This window comes from Sorex araneus, chromosome 3 (genome assembly GCF_027595985.1).
Source record: "Sorex araneus isolate mSorAra2 chromosome 3, mSorAra2.pri, whole genome shotgun sequence".
Lineage (NCBI taxonomy): Eukaryota > Metazoa > Chordata > Mammalia > Eulipotyphla > Soricidae > Sorex > Sorex araneus.
In genome coordinates this window covers 133,618,552-133,639,288 of record NC_073304.1, presented here as the reverse complement: position 1 = coordinate 133,639,288, position 20,737 = coordinate 133,618,552, and the positions used below count along the sequence as shown (strand labels likewise).

Sequence of the window (20,737 nt, the reverse complement as noted above, 5' to 3'; positions counted from 1 at the left end):
ATGGAAACATATACCCTGCTCGTGGATAGGGAGAATCAATGTTGTTAAAAAGGGCAATACTCCCCAAAGCATTATACAGATTCAACTCGATCCCTATAAGGATACCCATGACATTCTTCAAAGAAATGAATCAAGCAATCCTAAAATTCATATGGAACAGTAAATGCCCACGGATAGCTAAAACAATTCTTGTCTTTTTCAAGACGATGGGAGGCATCACCCTCCCCAACCTCAAACTTTACTACAAAGCAGTAATTATTAAAACAGCATGGTACTGGAACAAAGGCAGAGCCGCAGACCAATGGAACAGGGTGGAATTTCCCAACACACAACCCCAAATGTATGATCATCTGATCTTTGATAAGGGAGCAAGAGATGTGAAGTAGAGCAAGGAAAGCCTTTTTAACAAATGGTGCTGGCACAACTGGACAACCACATGCAAAAGAATGGGCTTAGACCTCGACCTGACACCATGCACAAATGTCGGATCAAAATGGATTAAAGACCTCAACATCAGACCACAAACCATAAAGTGCATTGAAGACAAGGTCGGCAAAATCCTCCACGATACTGAAGATAAAGGTATCTTCAAAGATGACATGCAACTGGCCAACCAGTGGAAATAGAGATCAACAAATGGGACTACATTAAACTAAAAAGCTTCTGCACCGCAAAAGACACAGTGACCATAATACAAAGACTATCTACAGAATGGGAAAGGATATTTACACAATACCCATCAGATAAGGGGTTGATATCAAGGGTATATAAAGCACTTGTTGAACTCTACAAGAAGAAAACATCCAACCCCATCAAAAAATGGGGCGAAGAAATGAACAGAAACTTTACCAAGGAGGAGATACGAATGGCCAAAAGACACATGAAAAAGTGCTCTACATCACTAATCATCAGGGAGATGCAGATTAAAACAACCATGATATACTACCTCACACCACAGAGACTGGCACATATCCAAAAGAACAAAAGCAACCACTGTTGGAGAGGATGTGGGGAGAAAGGGACCCTTCTACACTGCTGGTGGGAATGCCGACTGGTTCAGAGTAACAGCTGCTGAGGACAGAATCAGCTTGAAGATGAAGTCCAGAGACTCTCTAGAAAAGAGCAGAAAATGGAAAATAGACTCACAATCTGGGAACAGATGGCAAGAGAAGATCGTGATGAAGCCAAGAGGAGTAATATAAGAATTATTAGAGTCCCAGAGGGACAGGAAGAAGACCCTGATGAAGAAGAAACTGTCAAAGACATCATTGCTACGATGTTCCCAGAGCTGAAGAAAACATGCGATCACATGCAAGAGGCCCAAATGGTACCAGCTAGAAAAAATAAAAATAAAAATACCCCCAAGGCAGAGCCTGAAATGACCAAAACCTTAGATAGAGACAGCAGCAATATTAATGAAAGAAATCACCTATAAAGGAGCATCCTTAAGATTCACAGCCGACTGTCTGATGAAACCCTCACGGCCTGAAAACGGGTGGGATATAGTGAAAAAAACTCAATGAAATAAATGCCTCACCAAAAATACTTTACCTTGCTATACTCAATTCATAACAGAAGGAACAACACATAGTTTCACAGATAAACAACAGCTCAGGAACTTCATAGACTCAAAACCATAGTTACAAGAACAACTAAATGGGCTACTTAAGACTAGACAGTCCCGTCAAATACACCAAATTTCAAGCAGAAAAATGGGACAAAAACTCATAACAATAATCTCTTTCAACATCAATGGGCTAAATGTACTAATTAAAAGACACAGAGTGGCAGTATGGATTAGAAAATTGAACCCAACTTTCTGCTGCCTGCAAGAAACACATCTCAACAGTCAGAGCAAAGATAGACTCAAAGTCAAAGAATGGAAAACAATTCTACAGGCAAACAATTCCCATATGGCTGGGGCAGCCATCCTAGTATCAGACCACATTTATTTCAAACTGAAGAAAGTCAGAAGAGACAGTGAAGGTCATTTCTTATTGATAAAAGGATCTGTACAAAAGGAAGAACTTTACAATACTAGATGTATATGCACCTAATGAGGGACCAGCAAAGATAGCAACACAATACTAGTGGGAGACTTCAACACCACTTTATCACCACTTGATAAACCAGACTCAAGCTTAGCAAGGACATACTTCATCTGAGGGAAGGAATGGAAGAAAGGGACTTCGTAGATATATACAGGACACTTCATCCTCAAAGAGCTGAATACATATTCTTCTCAAGTGTGCATGAAACATTCTCCAAGATAGACCATATGCTGAGCCACAAAGCATACCTCCATAAAATTAAGAAGATAGAGATTGTATCAACGAACTTCTCAGACCACTATGTGCTGAAATTAGAAATAAATCACACACACAAACAGAAAACTAAATAAAATACCTGGAAATTAAACAGCTCACTGTTGGACAACGAGAGGCTTAGAAAGGAAATCAAAGAGGAAATCAAAAGATTCCTAGAAACAAACAAAAATGAGGACACGAGTTACCAAAATATATGGCGCACAGCAAAAGCTGTGTTAAGAGGAAAGTTTATAGCTCTACAAGAATTCTTCAGGAAGGAGGAATGAGTCCACATAAGTAACCTAACCTCACAGCTTAAAAGCTTGGAGAATGACCAACAAAAGGAGCCCAATCCTGACAGGAGGAAGGAAATAATAAAACTCAGAACAGAAATTAACGGGATGGAAACTCAAAAAACAATCCGAAAGATCAATGAAACCAAGAGCTGCTTCTTTGAGAAAATAAACAAGATCGATAAATCTCTAGCAAGACTCAGAAAAAACGGGAGAACAAAAACCATAGTAAATTGAATCAGAAATGAAAAGGGGGACATTACAACAGAAACTACAGAAATTCAAAGGATCCTCAAAGATTACTTTGAGAAACTTTATGCCACAAAACACAAAAACCTCGAGGAAATGGATAAATTCCTAGATTCCTATAGCCTCCCAAGGCTGAACCAAGAAGATCTGGAATACCTGAACAGCATGGTATTGGGCTAGAAACAGACCTGCAGACCAATGGAACAGAGTTGAATATACTGTCACAGACCCCCAAACATATGGCCACTTAATCTTTGACAAATGAGCAGTGAAAGACTAAAATGACTGTCTGTACTTTAAACGCATCAGAAACATCCATCGAGGATCTGATGGTGCAAGCGCAGAAGATCAAGTAAGTCATAAACAGATGCCTGTCCTTGGAAACTCTCAAGCTCATTCGCCAATGTGGTTTGGCACGAGCTCAGGCAACCACAAGCTAAAGTTCGAGCTCACAAAGCTGTGCAGAGAAGCGATAATGGAAGACCTCAAAGAGAGAAGAGCAGCAGTGTTGGCCAATGCGACAGAAGCCAGGAAAAAAAAGAGAGATGAAGTCATGAAATTTGCTTATAATTGGATAGATATGGAGAGTATCATGCTAAGTGAAATGAGTCAGAAAGAGAGGGACAGACATAGAAGGACTGCACTCATTTGTGGAGTATAGAATAACATCCATCACACGAGGCTGACACCCAAGGACAGTAGATACAAGGGCCAGGAGGATTTCCCCATAGCTGGAAAACTGCTTCATGGTCTGAGGGGAGAAGGCAGATGGTATAGAGAAGGGATCACTAAGAAAATGATGGCTGGAGGAATCAGTTGGAATGGGAGATGTGTGCTGAAAGTAGATAATGGACCAAACATGATGACCTCTCAGTGTTTGTGTTGCAAGCCATAATGCTCGAAAGTAGAGAGAGAGTAAGGGAAATATTGTCTGCCATGGAGGAAGGGGAAAGGTGGAAAAGGGGGGTGTACCAGGGATACTGGTGGTGGGGAATGTGCACTGGTGGAGGGATGGGTGTTTGATCATTTTGTGATTGTAACCCAAACATGAAAGCTTGTAAATATCTCATCGTGATTCAATAAAATAAAAAAAAAAGAAAAGTTTTGCTTCACTGTAAATTTTTGTTTTTGCTTTTCGGGTCACACCCAGTGATGCCAGTGATGCTCAGGGGTCACTCCTGGCTCTGCACTAAGGAATTACCCCTGGCCGTGCTCAGGGGACCATATGGGATGGTGGGAATTGAACCCGGGTTGGCCACGTGTAAGGCAAATGCTCTACCTGCTATGCTATCGCTCCAGCCCCTACACTGTAAAACTTTTGTGCCTTTAGGGGGTCTAGGAAAAAAACCCAAATAGCTAACACAGTGTAATTACACAAAGGAATAAAATATAGCATATACAAACCTATATGTTAAAAAATATGTTATTATGTGGATATTTCAAGAAGTTTTATGTTTACTGCCTGTAACTTGAGGAATCCAAGGATCTGTAGGACCTAACTCCAGCCATATTCTCTCTCCAGGGCCAAATATATTATTTCCCATCAAACTAGGAATAGGGAATAGCAAGAATATCTTCATTTTTTATGTATAAATGAGCAGGTCTATAAATTTAGGGTTCAAAAACTCACTGGCTGGGCTAAAGGGTGAACAATGCAGAGCAGGGTGGGGAAAGAAATGTGTTTACATGGGGAAACTGGCAAGGGACACAGGTTATAGGACATAAGTCATGAAACTACAAAGTTCTCTGATGAATACCTTGAAAATTATTACCTCTTCCCCTTAATTATGTCTAACCCCTTTGTTTTCCACTGAAAATCTCAGTAAAAATTCTAGAACATCAGACTCCGAGAGTCTGTTAGTGCCACATTTTTTTGTGTGTGTTTGTGTGTGTATGCCAAGAATCAATGTCTGACAAAATGGTTTGTGCCCCAACTGAATCATTTTTTCCTCTATGCTCCATTGTTTCTGTAAAGCCTTAATTATCATGGGGGATTTGCCCACAAGTAAGGTAAGAGTCTCAGACTTAGCATTCGGAGATTCAGAGATTCGGAGATTGATGTTGAATTATTTTAGACTAGAAGTTGACAGTATCACAGAAACCTTCCAGTCATAACTCAGGAAGAAGGCTTGAACTAGATGAGCATAAGTTTGCTTGCTCATTTATTCCTCTTGCCATCTAACTATCCTTTAAAAAATATTTTTTTATTGAGGTAACATTAGTTTATAATATAATACCATTTTCAGATACAGGATTACAATGCTCTCTGTCTTTTGATTGCCTCTCCCAGAGTTTAGATTATCACAAAAGGAGCTTGAGAATCCAAGACCAACTGAAAATACATCTCTTCTGCTCCTCTGGCTTGAAGATCTGACTCAAATCAAAATTTGTCTCTTTTCATTTAAATTGGAAGGAAAGCTTTATAACTGATAAATCTTGGATATGGAGATTGTTCTTTTTCTGTCTTGATGACTATTTGGAAGGCTGCCTACAGAACTACAGGATGAGAGCTCATTATTGTCTCAGAAACAAGTCAAGTGCTCTTATTGCTTGGGTATAAACCACCTGATCCCATGATCTCAGGCCAGATTTTGGGACTCCCCAAAGACCATTTTCACTCTCTGCATGCTTCTATTTGTCTTAAAGGATGCACGTTTTTACCAAAAAATGCAGAACAAAATATATGACTGTTGATTAATTTGGCTTATCTGAGGCCTCCTTGGAACACATATGAGTTTCAAACTTTGGCTACTAAACCTCATCTGCTCAAGTTAATGTATGTGATTGCCCTGGTTATTTAATATAATGAATCTCTGGGTTTTGACTTCCCAAAGCAATTAAAGCTGGCCATAAACTAAAAAAATTAAATGATATGAATAATAATAGCGATAGTAATAGTAATAAAACATCAACTTTAGCACTGTGTTGCCTGTAGTGTCACCCCATTCTGAGTACCATTATATTCCAAGTGAGAAATGTAAATCCTCAACCAAACACAATACCTTTTTGAGCATTTAAGTAAATATTTTACGGATGAAATCATACTATATTGAACTTCATAGATTCATAAAAGATTCCAGGGATAGAGTTGCAACAGAATTTTGTTCAAAAGGATAACTGAGTAGAAATAATATTTTTGTTCTGTGGTAGGAGGAAATGTGGAGAAATCATAGTTCCTTAATAAAATCAAAGGTTTTTAACTGAGCAAATGAAAATGTTCTTCCACACTGGCTTATACAATTAGCTCCCTGTTTCAAAAGCTTCTTACATGTAAACTTTCCATTGAAGAAATATCAGAGAAGGGAAAATGGGGCAGGCAGGAGGGTAAGCTAATGTCAGCAACCGTTAACAATAACAAATGGTACTGCTTTTTGTAACTAATCTGTTCTAAGTATCCTTAAGCAACATAAGCAACTAGATTATTATTTTTACATTGTAATGATTAATGCTTTGATTCACCAAAAAGGACATTTAAGAGAATTAAACTTACAGTCTATGTTGCTTTAATCAAATATCATTTTCTCTATATATTAAAGTTTATGAGGCAGTTTGTAGTTGAAAAGAATATGATTTAGGAGGCAAATGGTACACTCTTTGAGTTCTAGCTTCTGTTACCTGGAAATCTGTGATTCTTTGAGAGCAGTCCACATTTTCAAACTAGAGCTAAGATTTTTATTCTTTATTTTTTTAAAAAATGTAGGAGCACTGCTATTTATTCAGCCATTGATTAAGCTTATTGAATTGGGTATGAACTCTACTTTTATTTTTTTTTAAAATTTTATTAGTTAGTTCATAATGTTTGCTTACCTTCAATATTCAAACACTAATCCCACCACCATTATACCTTCCCACCACCAAATTCGGGATGTTTCCATCCCAAGACCCAATCCCTGTCCCAAAACATAACTGAAATAGTATATTTTGTATTGTCTGTTATGAAGAACTCCTGAACATGCTTACAAAAGAGTTTTCATGTAGGAAACAGTGTGAAGATTGTTCTATTTTGGCAAAAGCCATTAAGACATTCTATAGGATATCACTAACGTGTTGTTAAAGTTTGGGTGATGTGAGCTTTGGTATATATATATCTAAAATATGTATATGTGCATATATATATATTTCCCTCTATGATTTGTTGCCTACCATCTGAACCCCATCAAATGTGGTGTGGTAATTATGGAAAATGGGTAGGGAGTGTTTTATGATGTGTTGTGTGGCTACAAAAGCAGTCACGTGGTGCAGGAAAATGTTTACTCATGTGAAGCTCAGCCTGAGAGCATGGGGAGCAGCCTTGAGCGTGGCAGCAGTTGGGTTATGGGGGGCTTTTGGCTGCCGGGGCTGGTTCCTTTGGTGTGGAAAGGGCTCTCACCCGCCCCCCCTCTGGGGCGCTCATGTGAAACAGCCTGGCGTGGAGTTCAGTGGCATAGTTATGGGGGCCTCATGTTATGCTCCCTTTCGGGAGAAGCAGCCATGTGATCTGGACGGTGGCTGATAACAAAATTATCTGGCGCCAGCAGGAAGTGACTTATGGGCATGACCTCCTGGGTCACCGGAGACTGGGGAAAGTGGGCAGAGGATCTCCCTTCCTGGTCCCATTGAGCCCTATGGAACCCAGGTAAGCCTTTTATTCTTAACAGGTGATCACTGAAGTCAAAGAGTCTTACTGAGCAATGATCATCCTTCATCAATGTTATCACCTTCTAAAAATTAAATTGAAGATACTAGACAGTCTGACATAATATGCATATTCTGATAACATAACTGACATAGAGGATCGATGAATATGTAACTACTATTTGTCTGGCTGCTTATTTTTTACTTTGGTGGCATGCATAGTACAATCTCCTGTGTGTGGTGAGAGGAAGTAGACACTCTTAATGGTGGTGGTGTTGGAATGATGCATACATGAAAAGTAGAATTGACAGAATTGTAAATCATGGTACCACAATAAAAATGGTAAAGAAAAAATCAATAAAAATATGAAAACAAAACTCATATATGTAGCTAAATGCTTACTTACTTGCTGTGTTGAAATGACAGAAGAGTATTTTATGAAGAATCAATCATTTAGGAACTTGTAACTTAGCTTATCACCGTGTATTCTCAACTAATAATCCTAAAACTTATTTTTTATACTTTGAATATTCTGCCAACTTAATCAGATCATCAACAGAAAGCTCCAACAATGTGGATATATAAATAGAAAGAGTGGAAATTTAAAATCTCCTAAACATAAATTGTGTATAGGGTTGCATTTTTACAGAGACCAAATAAATATTTTACATTTACATAGGATTTTAATTAACTTCTGAGTAATAATGTTAGTCTCCAGCAGGTTGGAAAATAACATATATAAAATTGCCTGCCATACTAGAAAAAGTCATTTCTCCCCACAATATGAATTTTTTACTAATGCTTGATATCAATGCATAATTCAAAATTGTAATCATGGAAAATAATCTCATATGGTCTTATAAGAGAGGCATTAAAGTTTGGTGTAAAGATTTCAAAACTTGAAATCAATGGCAGGTTTGAATTTGCCTCTTTTACTATTTGACTTGTAAGACTCAGGCAAGTTATTTAACTGTTCTTTGTCTCAGTTTCTATTCCTGCATACTGAAACAAATATTCCTTTTTCTAAGGCTAACCATAGGAAATCAGTGGGCAAAAGGCATAGAGAATAAAAATGCTTGTTTGTAGGGCCACACCTGGTGGTGCTAGGGTTTACCCCTAGATCTGTGCTCAGATCACTCTGGAAGAGTTCAGGGGGATAAATATGTTAGGGATCAAACCCAGGTTATCTATACGTAAGGCAAGCACCCTGCCCACTGTGCTAGCTCTTGGGTCTGAAAAAAAAATTAAATGGAGGGGAAGATAGTTTTTTGACCAGGAGATGTCCCCCCCTTCTTTTTTTCCATTTTGTCAGATTTTTTTTTAATTTAGTCACTGAAATTACAAAATTATTCGTGAGTTGGTTTTAGGAATAGAAAGTTTCATTACTGATCTCCTCACCAGTGTCCACTTCCCTGCACCAATAACCCCATTTGCTTCTCAACCATGGGACTAGTTCTACAAGAGGTGCTTTTATTTTTTTAAATAAATTTTTGCACTGTGGTTTGTAGTACTTTTGCAGATAGAGTTTCACATCTAATGCCTCAGATGTGGGTAAGTTATTAATTTATAAGGAAGTCTCTTCCCACAACTCATGGTGTTTAAAATCTCCTGGATCCCTTCATGCAAAGCCTGAGAAGAAGCCTAACTCATAGATTGATAGGTGGCTTCTAAGAACCTGACAAGTGAATCCTGAACTTGGCACATTATTCAAAGTGCATAATTTAATTGCTAGTGCTTATGGAGCTTCTTAAAAACAAAAGCATCATTTTAGTCATTTTATCTTAGGGCATAGACATGAAATGATTCTATTGGACACTTACGCTACTTTAGCAGGCATGTAAAGGAGTAGAGGAACAACAGGAGATTCCTCATTGCCATAGATAATGAATCCCATCTCATTCAGTCTCTGTCTGAAGTATCTTGTGTTTTTTGCGAGTTGTCGTACCTTCTGCAACCCTGAAAGAAGACAGGCATGAAATCCATCAATTTCACCAGGAAAAGGAAAACAAAAGTCAGGTTGATTTTTCAAGTGTTCTAAGTCTTTCTGCAGAACTGCACCATTAGAAGAGAAGTGTTCAAAGTAGGGTAGGAAAACATCTCCTGGTAAGCAGGTATAAGCAGGTATGGCCTTGATGCCCAGGAACTTCACTGAGTCTGGAAAGTAGAATCAAGAGATGAGTGCTGCTAGGTACTGTAGGCAGGCTAGAATGTAGCAAAGAGGTGGGGATGGCTGGTAGCTAAGAAGAAGAAAAGATATGAACTATCATTTACTAGGTTCAATTGTATATGGACTATGCTAAGTATTTTTAAAACATTAAATCAGGGGACTAGGCTGATTGTATGGCAGGTGGGGCATTTGCTTTTCACTAGGCCTATCAGGGTTCAATCTTCAGCACCCCATATGGTCCCCTAGGTCATCAGGAGTGATCCCAGATTATAGACCCAGGAGTAAGCGCTAAGCACAGCCAGCAATGCCACTCCAAAATAAACAAACAGACAGACAAACATTGACTCAGGAGAAAAGAGATGTAAAAAGAAGGAAATGTGAACCAATACAACATATTAATTGTTGGTAGGTCAAGCGGAATTGGTCTTAAGTTAGTCCTCATCAAAATGTCTAATTAAAGAATGTTGCATCAAACCTGCATCAGCACATATGTGGACAAAAAAAAATGATCTAGCTAACCTGAAACTCCATTTATCCCAGGCATTTGGTATAATAAAATTATAGAGGGAGATGGCAATATGGATTGTTACTTTCTTCACTAGAAAAATAAAGATAAAAATATTGTCATGAAATAAAATGTCCAGCAATGCTTTCATGTCAAGATTACTGAAAAGTAATATTGAAAAGCTTATCTTCTGTCTGAAGTGTGTGTCCTCGTGTGGCAGGCAGTTATATCAACTAGAGGATGAAAGGAATTAAATAACTAAACAAGCTTTGGAGACATCTGTCCAATCCAATCATGACTGTAATCAGGTGAATAAACCAGTCCACATAGAAAGTATTTGCTCCATATGGAAAATTAACCAGAATTGAATCCTTAGATCCCTAAGAAATCACAAATCATAGTGTTTACATCATATGCAAGGTAGTGATTATTCAGAAGGAATGTGCTGCTATAGCTGATCTCCATTCTGATTGGCTAGGTGTTATTGAAGCTGATTAGAGCCTATCTCTTACCCACTTATTCAATATTTTGAGCATTAATCCTGGGTCTCTGTATTTTTACTTGGATGAGAAATGGTTAAAAAAGTCATTAAACATGCTATAGTTTCTTCATATCTTCTCTGAGAAACTGCCTCAGACTACATTCAATAAAGGGCTGAGCAGTGGGTTTCTTCAGATCATGATTCTTTCTCTAAGGTAGCATGATGTTCAGGGAGTTGGTCTAAGTATTCTCTTAATTACATGAGAATTGGGTGACCTGGGAATGCCCAATGTGAAGACTTCATTTTCATTATAAATTTCATCATGAAATATAACCTGGGTCTATGATACTCCTTTGATTTACTGAGGAAGATATGTAAGAACGAGGTAGTTCTCAAGCTATGCATTTTCTACCACATGCAGAAAACCTGCTTGAGGAGGATTGTTCAGCTGACATTATTTGAACTATCTGAGCCTACAAAAGTCCATCATTTTGACAGCCTTTGTTGTGTGATATGGCATACTTATTTCTTTTTCTTTGTGGGGGTGGTAAGGGGCTCCTATGCAGTAGTCAGGTGATTTGGATGATATTCCCAGTGATATTCAGCCAACTATGCAGGGTAGTTCAATCCTTTGGCCCAAAGATATATAGCTGCTTGGACTTCTTGGTACCAGGAACCAACAGGTTCACTCCAGTGATGCTTAGTTACTACACGGTTACACCTGCTAGGTTTGTGAACCTCATGACATTAGGGTTTGGAACTCATCCAAGTGTATGCAAAGAATGTGCCCTTTACTACAGAATTACCTCTCAGCTCATATATTTATTTTTCTTATACTATTTTGAGCTGATTTTCAACAACATAAGACCAAGCATGTCCAGATTAATACCTGCTATCTCTAATTGAATTAGGTGACTTCCCATGGGTATAATAATATCAACAATAATAATTGTAGCACATAAATCTATAGAAGCTCTTGATTTTCAGAATATTATTTAATCCTTAGGACTATTTTATTGAGGTAGATACTGTATTCTCATGCTATGTATAAGAAGAAGCTATGGAACTTACCCTACTTCACATAATTGATATGTAGAAGAGGGAAGTTGAAATGCATGTAATTAGACTGTAGAAACTGTGCTGTTAATCCCTACATTATGGTGTCTGAACAAATAAAGGAAAAATCATTTCTATTCAAACTTAATAAACCTGTCTCTACTAGCTACTATGATTGTAATCATAGCAAATTTTTCTAGTTGATACATCTGTGATTATCTTACGATAATCTCACCTTGAATATATGAGGTAGAACATTAAGGCATAGAGTCTGGGATCTACCACAGGAAAATACTAGTGTATCTCCTTCAATTTCAGTGGGAGTGGGGTATGGTTTCCCCTAAAGAGTAAAAGTAACCCAGAAATATGTCAACTCTAAAGGAAACTTTGCTTATTTAATGTTCTAACATTTTGTAGCAGGTTCTATTACAATTCCCAAATCATTTTAGATGTCCCTTAGAGAATTTTTCCTTGCTCATTAGACTCAAATTTACCTCAGTTTTTGACCACTTAAATGTATGACAGTATATCCCAAGGAAAGGAGATTTAGTTGAATGGAACATCAACCAAGAGAAGAATGTTCAATGCCTCTATTGTTCTGATTTGTTTTCTATTGCTACCCTTCACCAATTCCAGTTCTTAAACAAGATCCCTTTTCAAATCTGCATTACTTTAGCAAGCAAGCTGTAATGGAGAAAGCATCTGGCTTACTGTCCTTTTTCAGGAAATATTGTTTAAAAATCCCACCATGCTGGTCATAGTCAATGAAGGGAGGAGACCCTTAACCCATTTGGATATTGGCGGGAGAACCAAAAATTGGTCTGTTATAATAAATTTACATAGAGATAACCTATATGAACTAAACTAACAATCTATTTCAGGTACAGTGGGAATGTGAAAAATTATAGAGAACCAATAATTGGTAACTGATTGACATGAAGAGAAAGGCTTATTATTAGAATTTATGATGTAGAGGAAGCTATTAGTTAGCAAACACAATGGAAACCCATGGAAAGATGTGGAAAATACAAAGTTTTTAAGCAGCAACAGAAAGAAAGTAATAAAAACAAGGAAGACCTTGTAGTATGAAGGAAAAAACCAAATAACTACATAAGTGGATACAGAATTGCAACTTACTGTGTGCTTTAAAAATACCACAAGCTATCACAAGAATCCATACTAGAGAGATTAAACCAAGTCTGATAATTCACTCAATAAATTATGACTGAGTGGAGGTCTGAAAAATTAGCAAATGTTAATCATACAAAGATCCAATGAAGAATAAATAGGTGCAATGGTCCCATACTTTGTAGAAGAATAGTGTTAACTAAGCAAGATGTAGTTGGGTGTGGGGCAACATGAAGCTAGAGCAATGAGTAGGTTATCTAAAAAAGTACGTACAAGGACTGAAAACTCCAATATTAAAAGGCTGAGAGGAGGAAAATGAAATTATAAGAGAAGAAAATGAGAATAATGAGGGAGATAAATCAGGAGCCGAAATAGTGTTCATTTGGATTTAAAGACATGGAAGCCACTGATGACATTTACTTTGAGGTCTCTTGTTGAAACTTTGGCTTTAATGAAACAGGTAGTTGCAAAAATGGTTTACTTTACTTCATATATGTTTCTATTTTCTAATCCATCTGATTAAATTAAAAATATAATCTCTTTCCCCAAAATTCAAGATATGCAACAAGATAAAAGTAAAGGATTTTAAGAGGGGAAGAACAACTTATATAAATTTCATTGCACAGAGAGCCTTGAAAAACTAAAACCAAACAAAACCTGGAAAAGTTACAGAGAGAAATATAAATTAGAAATTAGAAAGGAGAATTTTGTCTTTAGTTAAAAATTATCTACATATGGAAACCACAGTTTTTAGGGAGATAAGAACATAGGAATAGGAGGAGATCATGAACAGGAAAATGAAATAAAATTAAAGGCTAATGTAAGACTTATTTTAAAGAAGATGACTGAAATGAAGGCACAGATATATATCCCAGACACCAAAATGTATTCCATATGGCCTATTCTCTTCTGTCTTTAGATCTTTGGTTGATCATTAGTTACACAATAGAATAGATGACTTTATCAGGCTGGATCTGATTCCTTAATTGATCCCTCTCAAAAACTAGAAGGATTCCCTGGCCTGGAAGTGCATGAATACTTAAATTACTTTTCCCAATGGCATTTTCTTTGCACTTGCCCATAGAGACTCATTTATCATTGGGTTGCCCAGCTACTTAATTGCCCCTTCTGTTCCCTCTGCCTTAATTAACCAAAGTAACTGGATCATCAGCTAACATTATCACTTTCCTGTTTCTAGATCTTTGGGGGGGTTGATCAAATAGATCAGAACATTTATTCCATATGAAGATGATTCTTAGGAATTGAATATGTTATTTTGCCCTATCTTTCTTATCTTTGAACCACCAGGAATTGCATGGCTGACAACTCATTATAACAGTTTGTGGTCACCATGTTTTCTCATATAGGTCACTAGAAATGTCTTTGAGGTCTTTTGAGTTGGCCAAGATACAGCTCCTTTCAATTACTCTATTGCTCACTTTTCAAAATTGGAAACATTCTCCTACTCAAGGAGGCCCTGGAGGCAGAGAGGAATTTGTACATATAAAATGCTACTCATCTAGACAGGATGTGGGTCATTTTATTAATTATGTTGCACTTTGAGATCTTTGTTTAAGTAGTGTTTTCTAAAAGTCAAAGAAAATTTTAGCACTTTTGTGCGGTGACAACCATGCCAGAGTGATGCTGAGACGGGGCATTCCAGTGACGTTCTCTTTTTGACACTTATTTTCCCTAATTAAGTAATCTCTGACCTTTCTGCACCTTAGAAGACAGGAACAGTGAATTGAATAAGCCGATATCTTATGTAGGGCCCTGCAAGTTTATATTTTTCTATATTCTGGATTTTCTCAGGAAGTTGTTGAATGGTAAAGAAATAGTAAGAGCTAAATACACTAGGAACTAAATTTAACTGTTCACACTTCACTTTAAGACCACAGAATCTGTTTTATCTGTAATATAGGGACAAGCCTACCTCACATGGAAGTTGAGAAGAGAAAAGCAGTTCATACAGCAAAGTACATAACCAGGTAGTAGATGATCAGAAGGTTAATTCCCACTTACCATATGTCAGTACCTCTCAACTACATTGATAGTATCTCAGAATCATCTCGCTAACCTGGCAATATTCCATGACAAGACCAAGCTCCAGGCCAATGAAATGATGATCTCTAGAAATCCCAAGTGTGAAATTTGGTTGTGAAGAGACTCAAATGTCTCAGAAGCAACCACCATTATCAATCCATCCCCAAAACACATATGGCTATATTAGATACTGTGTTCTGGCTGAGTCATAGTATGGAAAAGAAAAGAGCAACTTTTCATGGTCTCTTGTTTGGTATTTGATATAATTATATCCGAGTTGTTACTGAGCTTTTAGGTACTTTGATAGTATATATTGTAAGGGTGACTTGCCCCAAAATGTTGAATCAATTTGAAGCACAATCAAACTTTAACCCTCAGATGAAGGTGGAGGAAATTAACCTGTCAGAGCAGTAAATGATCTGTATGTTGCCAATCCATCTCTTCAGATTTCTAGCTTTTTTGATTTGAGAGATGGGCAAGGTTAACAGAGGCCACAAATACTTTAACCTTCTCTCCAATGGCTGTTAAAACAAAAACAGCTGGGGCAGGGGAAGGAAAACAAATAAAACGCAAAGCATCCCACTACAAAGCCTTGCAGTCCCCTAATAAAAACAATCATCTGTGGCATTTCCAAAAATATGTTTGGGACAACTCAACCTCCAGAGAACCAAAAGAAATTGTGAACAGTGGAGACTTGTAGAATGACCTGTCAAAAGTTAAAGAAAATGTCTTTCTTGTTGAAATGGGCACGTGAAAAGAAAAAAGAAAAAGGCATTCTTTCTGAAAGACTAAGTGGAACAGGCGGATTTGACAAGCTGTTGAACCAATACCCAAGCCACTCCCTATTTTCTGTATACTTTACAAGTTTACTTTTTAACAGAGGAAACATGAATATGCCCAGATGCCACAGTAGGGTGACTTATTTTATTATTTTCTAGATTTAAAAACGAACACACAGAAATAGGCACTGCTCTCCTGAAATTATTTAGCATAGCACCAATGTCAGAACGTGGACTGGACAACCTCAAACATCCTCTGAGGCCGCATTGCTTGGAAAATGTGGTCCATTTCATTAGAGATGGGAAGAATCTTTCCATAAAATATCACTCATAATTTAAGAAATCGGTTTTTCTAAAAAATTAATCCAGGGAAATAAAACTGATATTAAAGAATGTTCGCAATGGTCTAAGAGTGCCTTGTCTGCCGTTTACTCTTGGTCTCTTCTCTTGGCATGAGGAGGGGAACCTGGTGCGTGTTTAGGGAAAGAGACCTTGGAATAAAGTTTCAACGTGGCAGCAGGAACCCAGCGTCTGTTATTTTAAGTTCTGGACACCAGACAGGACATTTTGTTTCCAACACACTCAGAAGCAGGGAGATCTCAGCAAAGATCAAGAGGCAACAGAGCGGCAAGAATCATAAGAATCACATTAGCAGTGACAAGCTTCCCAGTGGGATGGAGAAAACAGTGTTTGGAGTGGTTTGTTGAGAGGAACACACATTTTTATCAGGCACTGAAGCTCTCCCTATTGATGTTCAGATTCCAAGGTTACAGCATGTTTTATAGTCTCATACACATGTTCCAAGGACCCTCTGGGCTGCTCAGTCATGTCCTTGTGAAATGTATGCATGACTTGGCAGGCTGGACATCAAGGGTGGATGGATGTCTGCATGGTCTGATTTCAGGGGGCCCAGGAAGATGCTCTGCTTCTACACCCCCACATATTGCTTAAATCAGTAAGGAGTTTAATCTATATGTTAGAATAGAATTGGACATCTCACTTAGGTACCTAGGAGCTGGGAACTGTGTTTCTGGGATGCCTTCATAGATGAGGAAACTGAGGCTAGGAGATCATTAATGTGTTGCCCTGCTGACCCAGAAATTGGTCATGCCTACAAATCTGTCAGTCTGGTCTTTGGAATGAAGCTGGTAAACTCATTCCTGATGAGGTGTGAATTCTATGATTCATGAGTTCATACGTTTCCCAAATGAAAAGCATTCAACTCTCTATGTTTAGGAGCCCAGCCAGTTGCTAAGGTGGAATAGAAAAGAAAAAATTTTGAGACTGTTGAGAGAGAAATAACCTAATGTACACAGGACAGATATCAGATAATAGTCTATTGTGATTAAGTTTCAAAGATCAAATGAACTATAAGGAAGAGAGAGAAATAGCAATCTTTTCACATAGTAATGCGTCATGAATATTTACTGAATGAGTGATAAGATTTAATGTTAGTTAACATTTTAGTACAAATATTTCATCTCAAACAGTGGAATTTTACACATTAAAGGAATTGTATTGGGACTTTAGGCACATTGTGAGAATTCTGTAAAACAAGCAATTCTTTTGTGTCTGTTTTTGGAGCTTTGAACCACACACCTTGAAGGGAGCATGGGTGACTTCTAGCTCTGTGCTCAGGAGTAACTCTTGGGAGATCTAGTCCCAGGGACTGAACCAGGGATGCAGATTTCACCCATGGACTAATTCTTTGGCTTTAAAACCATCAACTATTTTACAAAAAGTAATAAAAAAATTCTTTTCATTTGAGATAGCATGCTTTATAATACTGTTAATGATGGAATTTCATGCATACATATTTTAATGCTACACTCGCCACTACAGTATCTGCTTCCCTCTATCATTATCACAGGATCCTTCAACACACTTCCTCCAGCCCCACTACCCCTCTTGGTATTCTCAGTTCTCAGGTTCTGTTGTTTTTGGCTATTTGTTAATCCATTACTACATTTTTTATATTCTACATGTGGAGGATCATTCACTATCTATCCTTGTCCTTCTGACTGACTTTACTCAGCATGGTAATTCCATTCATATAGCATCATACTGCATGATAAAATCAGCAATCCTTAAATAGTATAATTTATCAGAATATTCTGAGAATTATGTTTTCATGAATATAAACAGTAACTTCTATAGGGGTCCTGCTACCATGAGTGATGTGAATATCTTTTGAAAAAACTTCCTGGATAACTTGGCATCATGGGACCAAAAACCTACCACATCCACAAGCTCTAGCATCAACTGAATGTCCAGGTTGATGGAGTGACCCCTGGACTCCCTGAGAGCTGCTTAGAGGCCCAAAAGCATCTAGAGAAACTATAGTGTATATCACCCACTTAAGAATTACCACTCCAAGTCATAGGTTATATTGCAGCTGTTGGTTTTACAAATATATTTAGACTGATCTTAACTGAAGAGACCAAGCAGTCATTTAGCCTAAGGGACTTTGTATTCAGGCAACAGAGCAGTATGTCAGGTTCAATCTATCTCTTCCTTTGTTTTCTATAAAGAGCAAGTCTTGCATCATCTTGAGTCTTAATGTAGAGATCTGTTAAACAGAGATGAAAACAAGTGTTTCTCCTCGTAGCCTTAAGCACTTACTTTGGAGAAGTTACACAAATCACCATATGCAATTTAGTATTTTTGATGTGCAGTTGGCTGCTGTGTTTGGGGATGGAAGGGGGGGGGTTAAAGCTGAGGACATTTACTGTTTTCAAGAAGTTTGTAGGCCAGACAAATTCTTTTTTCTTTTTTCTTTTTGGGTCACACTCGGCGATGCACAGGGGTTACTTCTGGCTCTGCACTCAGGAATTACTCCTGGCAGTGCTCAGGGTACCATATGGAATGCTGGGAATCGAACCTGGGTCGGCTACATGCAAGGCAAATGCCCTACCCGTTGTGTTATTGCTCCAGCCCCAGTCGGCCAGAAAAATTCTTTTCCTTATAGTAGAAAGTAGAAAATCAGATGTGTACTCCCTCCTCCACCAAAAGGGAGCTTCGAGTTAAGATCTAGAGTGAAGTCAACATCCTATGCATGTAAGTTTGTAGATGTGGCACTGAGGGAATGAAACACTCACTTCATCTGGAATGTTTAAATTATGATCATGAAAATGATCAACGAATTCAGACCAGTTGATAAATCCTAACGACTATTGTAAATGCTATAATAATTGGAAATTTAGGGGCCAGAGTGATAGCTCAATGGGACTGAACTCATGCTTTGCCTACAGGAGGCCCAGCCTTCCTCTGTGGCATCACACATTCCCCAAAGCATTGCCAGGAACACAGAATTGGGTTGGCTCCAAAGCACCCCCAGGTGCCAGTCCTCCTGCCCACAAAAAAAAAAAGAATTGGAAGTATTTGGTGGGCAACAGGGAACCATGGACAGATCATGAACAGGAAATTACATGAGAGGGTTTAGGAAGAGGAAGCTTGTAGTGTACAGTGCGTGGACTTGGCTGAAGGAAAAACTGGAGACGGTGATACAAATTGGGAAATCAGAGTGGCAGCCCATATCTGCAGGGGATGAGAAGATGCGTGTTAGCATGTTAGCATGTTAGCAACTGTTCTTATTTTGTGTCAAGTAGGTAAAGGAGGTGTCAGAGGACAGGTCCAGGGTCCTGGGATGGGGTCCCTCGTGAAAGCTCTGAGAAAGGATGCAAATGCAAATGGCCCATCTGAAGAAGCTGCCACACGACTTCAAAATTTTTGCTAGGGAAGGTAGATTGAAGAAACTTCAGGGAGAGGTTGCTGAGTGAAACTGAGGAAACTGTCCAGTGAATGAGAGATAATGAGACCCCCACCCAGGGTACAAGAAGCCCCCACTATATTACAGCATCAAGGCCAAGTGTTCAAGGACTGTGTTTCTAGTTTCTTGGGCTCAGAAGCAGTGTTACCATATTGAGAAAGTTCCTTCATTTTCCTGTAAGTCAGGTACTACACCTGTAAAATGGGAATAATGACAATAGTGATGCCTATTGCAGACTGTCATAGGAATTAAATTATACACACTTAAAAGAAAGTCTGTATGCAATAAGCCTTAAGTGAGTGCTGTAAATTTTAAAACAAACATAAATATCTACATATACAATAAAAGGATATCCATTTATAATTCATTTGAAACAGATTCTACAGTTTAAAAATCTTGAAAACTATTGGAATCAAAATTCTATCAACTTAATCCGAACTTGTCCTCTCAGGCTGGACCCCTGCATCCACAATAATGCACTTTCACCTTTGTAGTCAACCTGATGGTTTCTCTAGCTCCCTCTTGGAACCTGGGATATGTCTTCCAATATATTATCTACTAGAATTAATTGTCCATCAAAATTATTTTTATTCTCTGTCTTCAAGTTGAAATATTTGATCCCTACAAAGCAAATTAAATAACGGTCTCCTGTTCTACAAAGGTAAAAAAAGTTATAGGAGAATTGACTATACTAAAAGTCTTAAGCAGGTGAGATTTAGAAAGAGACTGGGATTTTTGTAAATAAAGAAGTTGAAGGAAAAATATGAAGAAGATTCTCCATCACTGGCTTTAAGATGAACAAGCCATGTGGTAAGGAATTCAAGCCATCTCAAGGGACTCAGGCTCCAGGCAGCAAGGAAATAGGGCCGTCAGCCCTGTAACGCCAAAGAACTGTGTTCTACCACAACCAGGAAAGCCTGAATTCCAGAAAAGAGGGCAGCTTCTGACACCTTGGTTTCAGCCTAATGAGAGCCTGAGCAGAGAACATACTTAGAAGCCTAACTGAAGCAGACGGTATGATAATAAATGGGCGTTGTTTGAAGCTGCTAAGTTCGTGGTAATTTGTTATGCAGAAACAGAAAACAAGTGCATTCTCTCTAGCTCCGAGTGCACGCCAGCCTTCTTCAGGCACTGGTCCACCTGCTTAATCCTCCCCAGCTGTGGCTGGTAGGGTAGCTGGGTATTTTATTTTATTTTTTAAACCACAAACCTCTCCAGACAAGAGCTGGCTTGGGGTATGGCCCTCTCTGTATTTGGAGTTGCTACTACACTGAAAATGAACCTGTGATGGGAAAAGCGAAGATGACCATGTGACAGCAACTCTTCTTTACTTTCTAGGAGGCTACA

At 38.2% G+C, this 20,737-nt stretch overlaps 1 protein-coding gene across 1 annotated transcript in view; it reads right to left on the bottom strand.

The window, feature by feature from the left end:
• Positions 1-20,737, bottom strand: part of SPTLC3 (serine palmitoyltransferase long chain base subunit 3) — a 170,735-nt gene that overhangs the window by 9,940 nt on the left and 140,058 nt on the right. Inside the window, exon 10 of the mRNA XM_055133468.1 lies at positions 9,283-9,418. Within this exon, the coding sequence (XP_054989443.1) occupies positions 9,283-9,418 (136 nt within the window). The remainder of the gene's footprint in view (positions 1-9,282; positions 9,419-20,737) is intronic.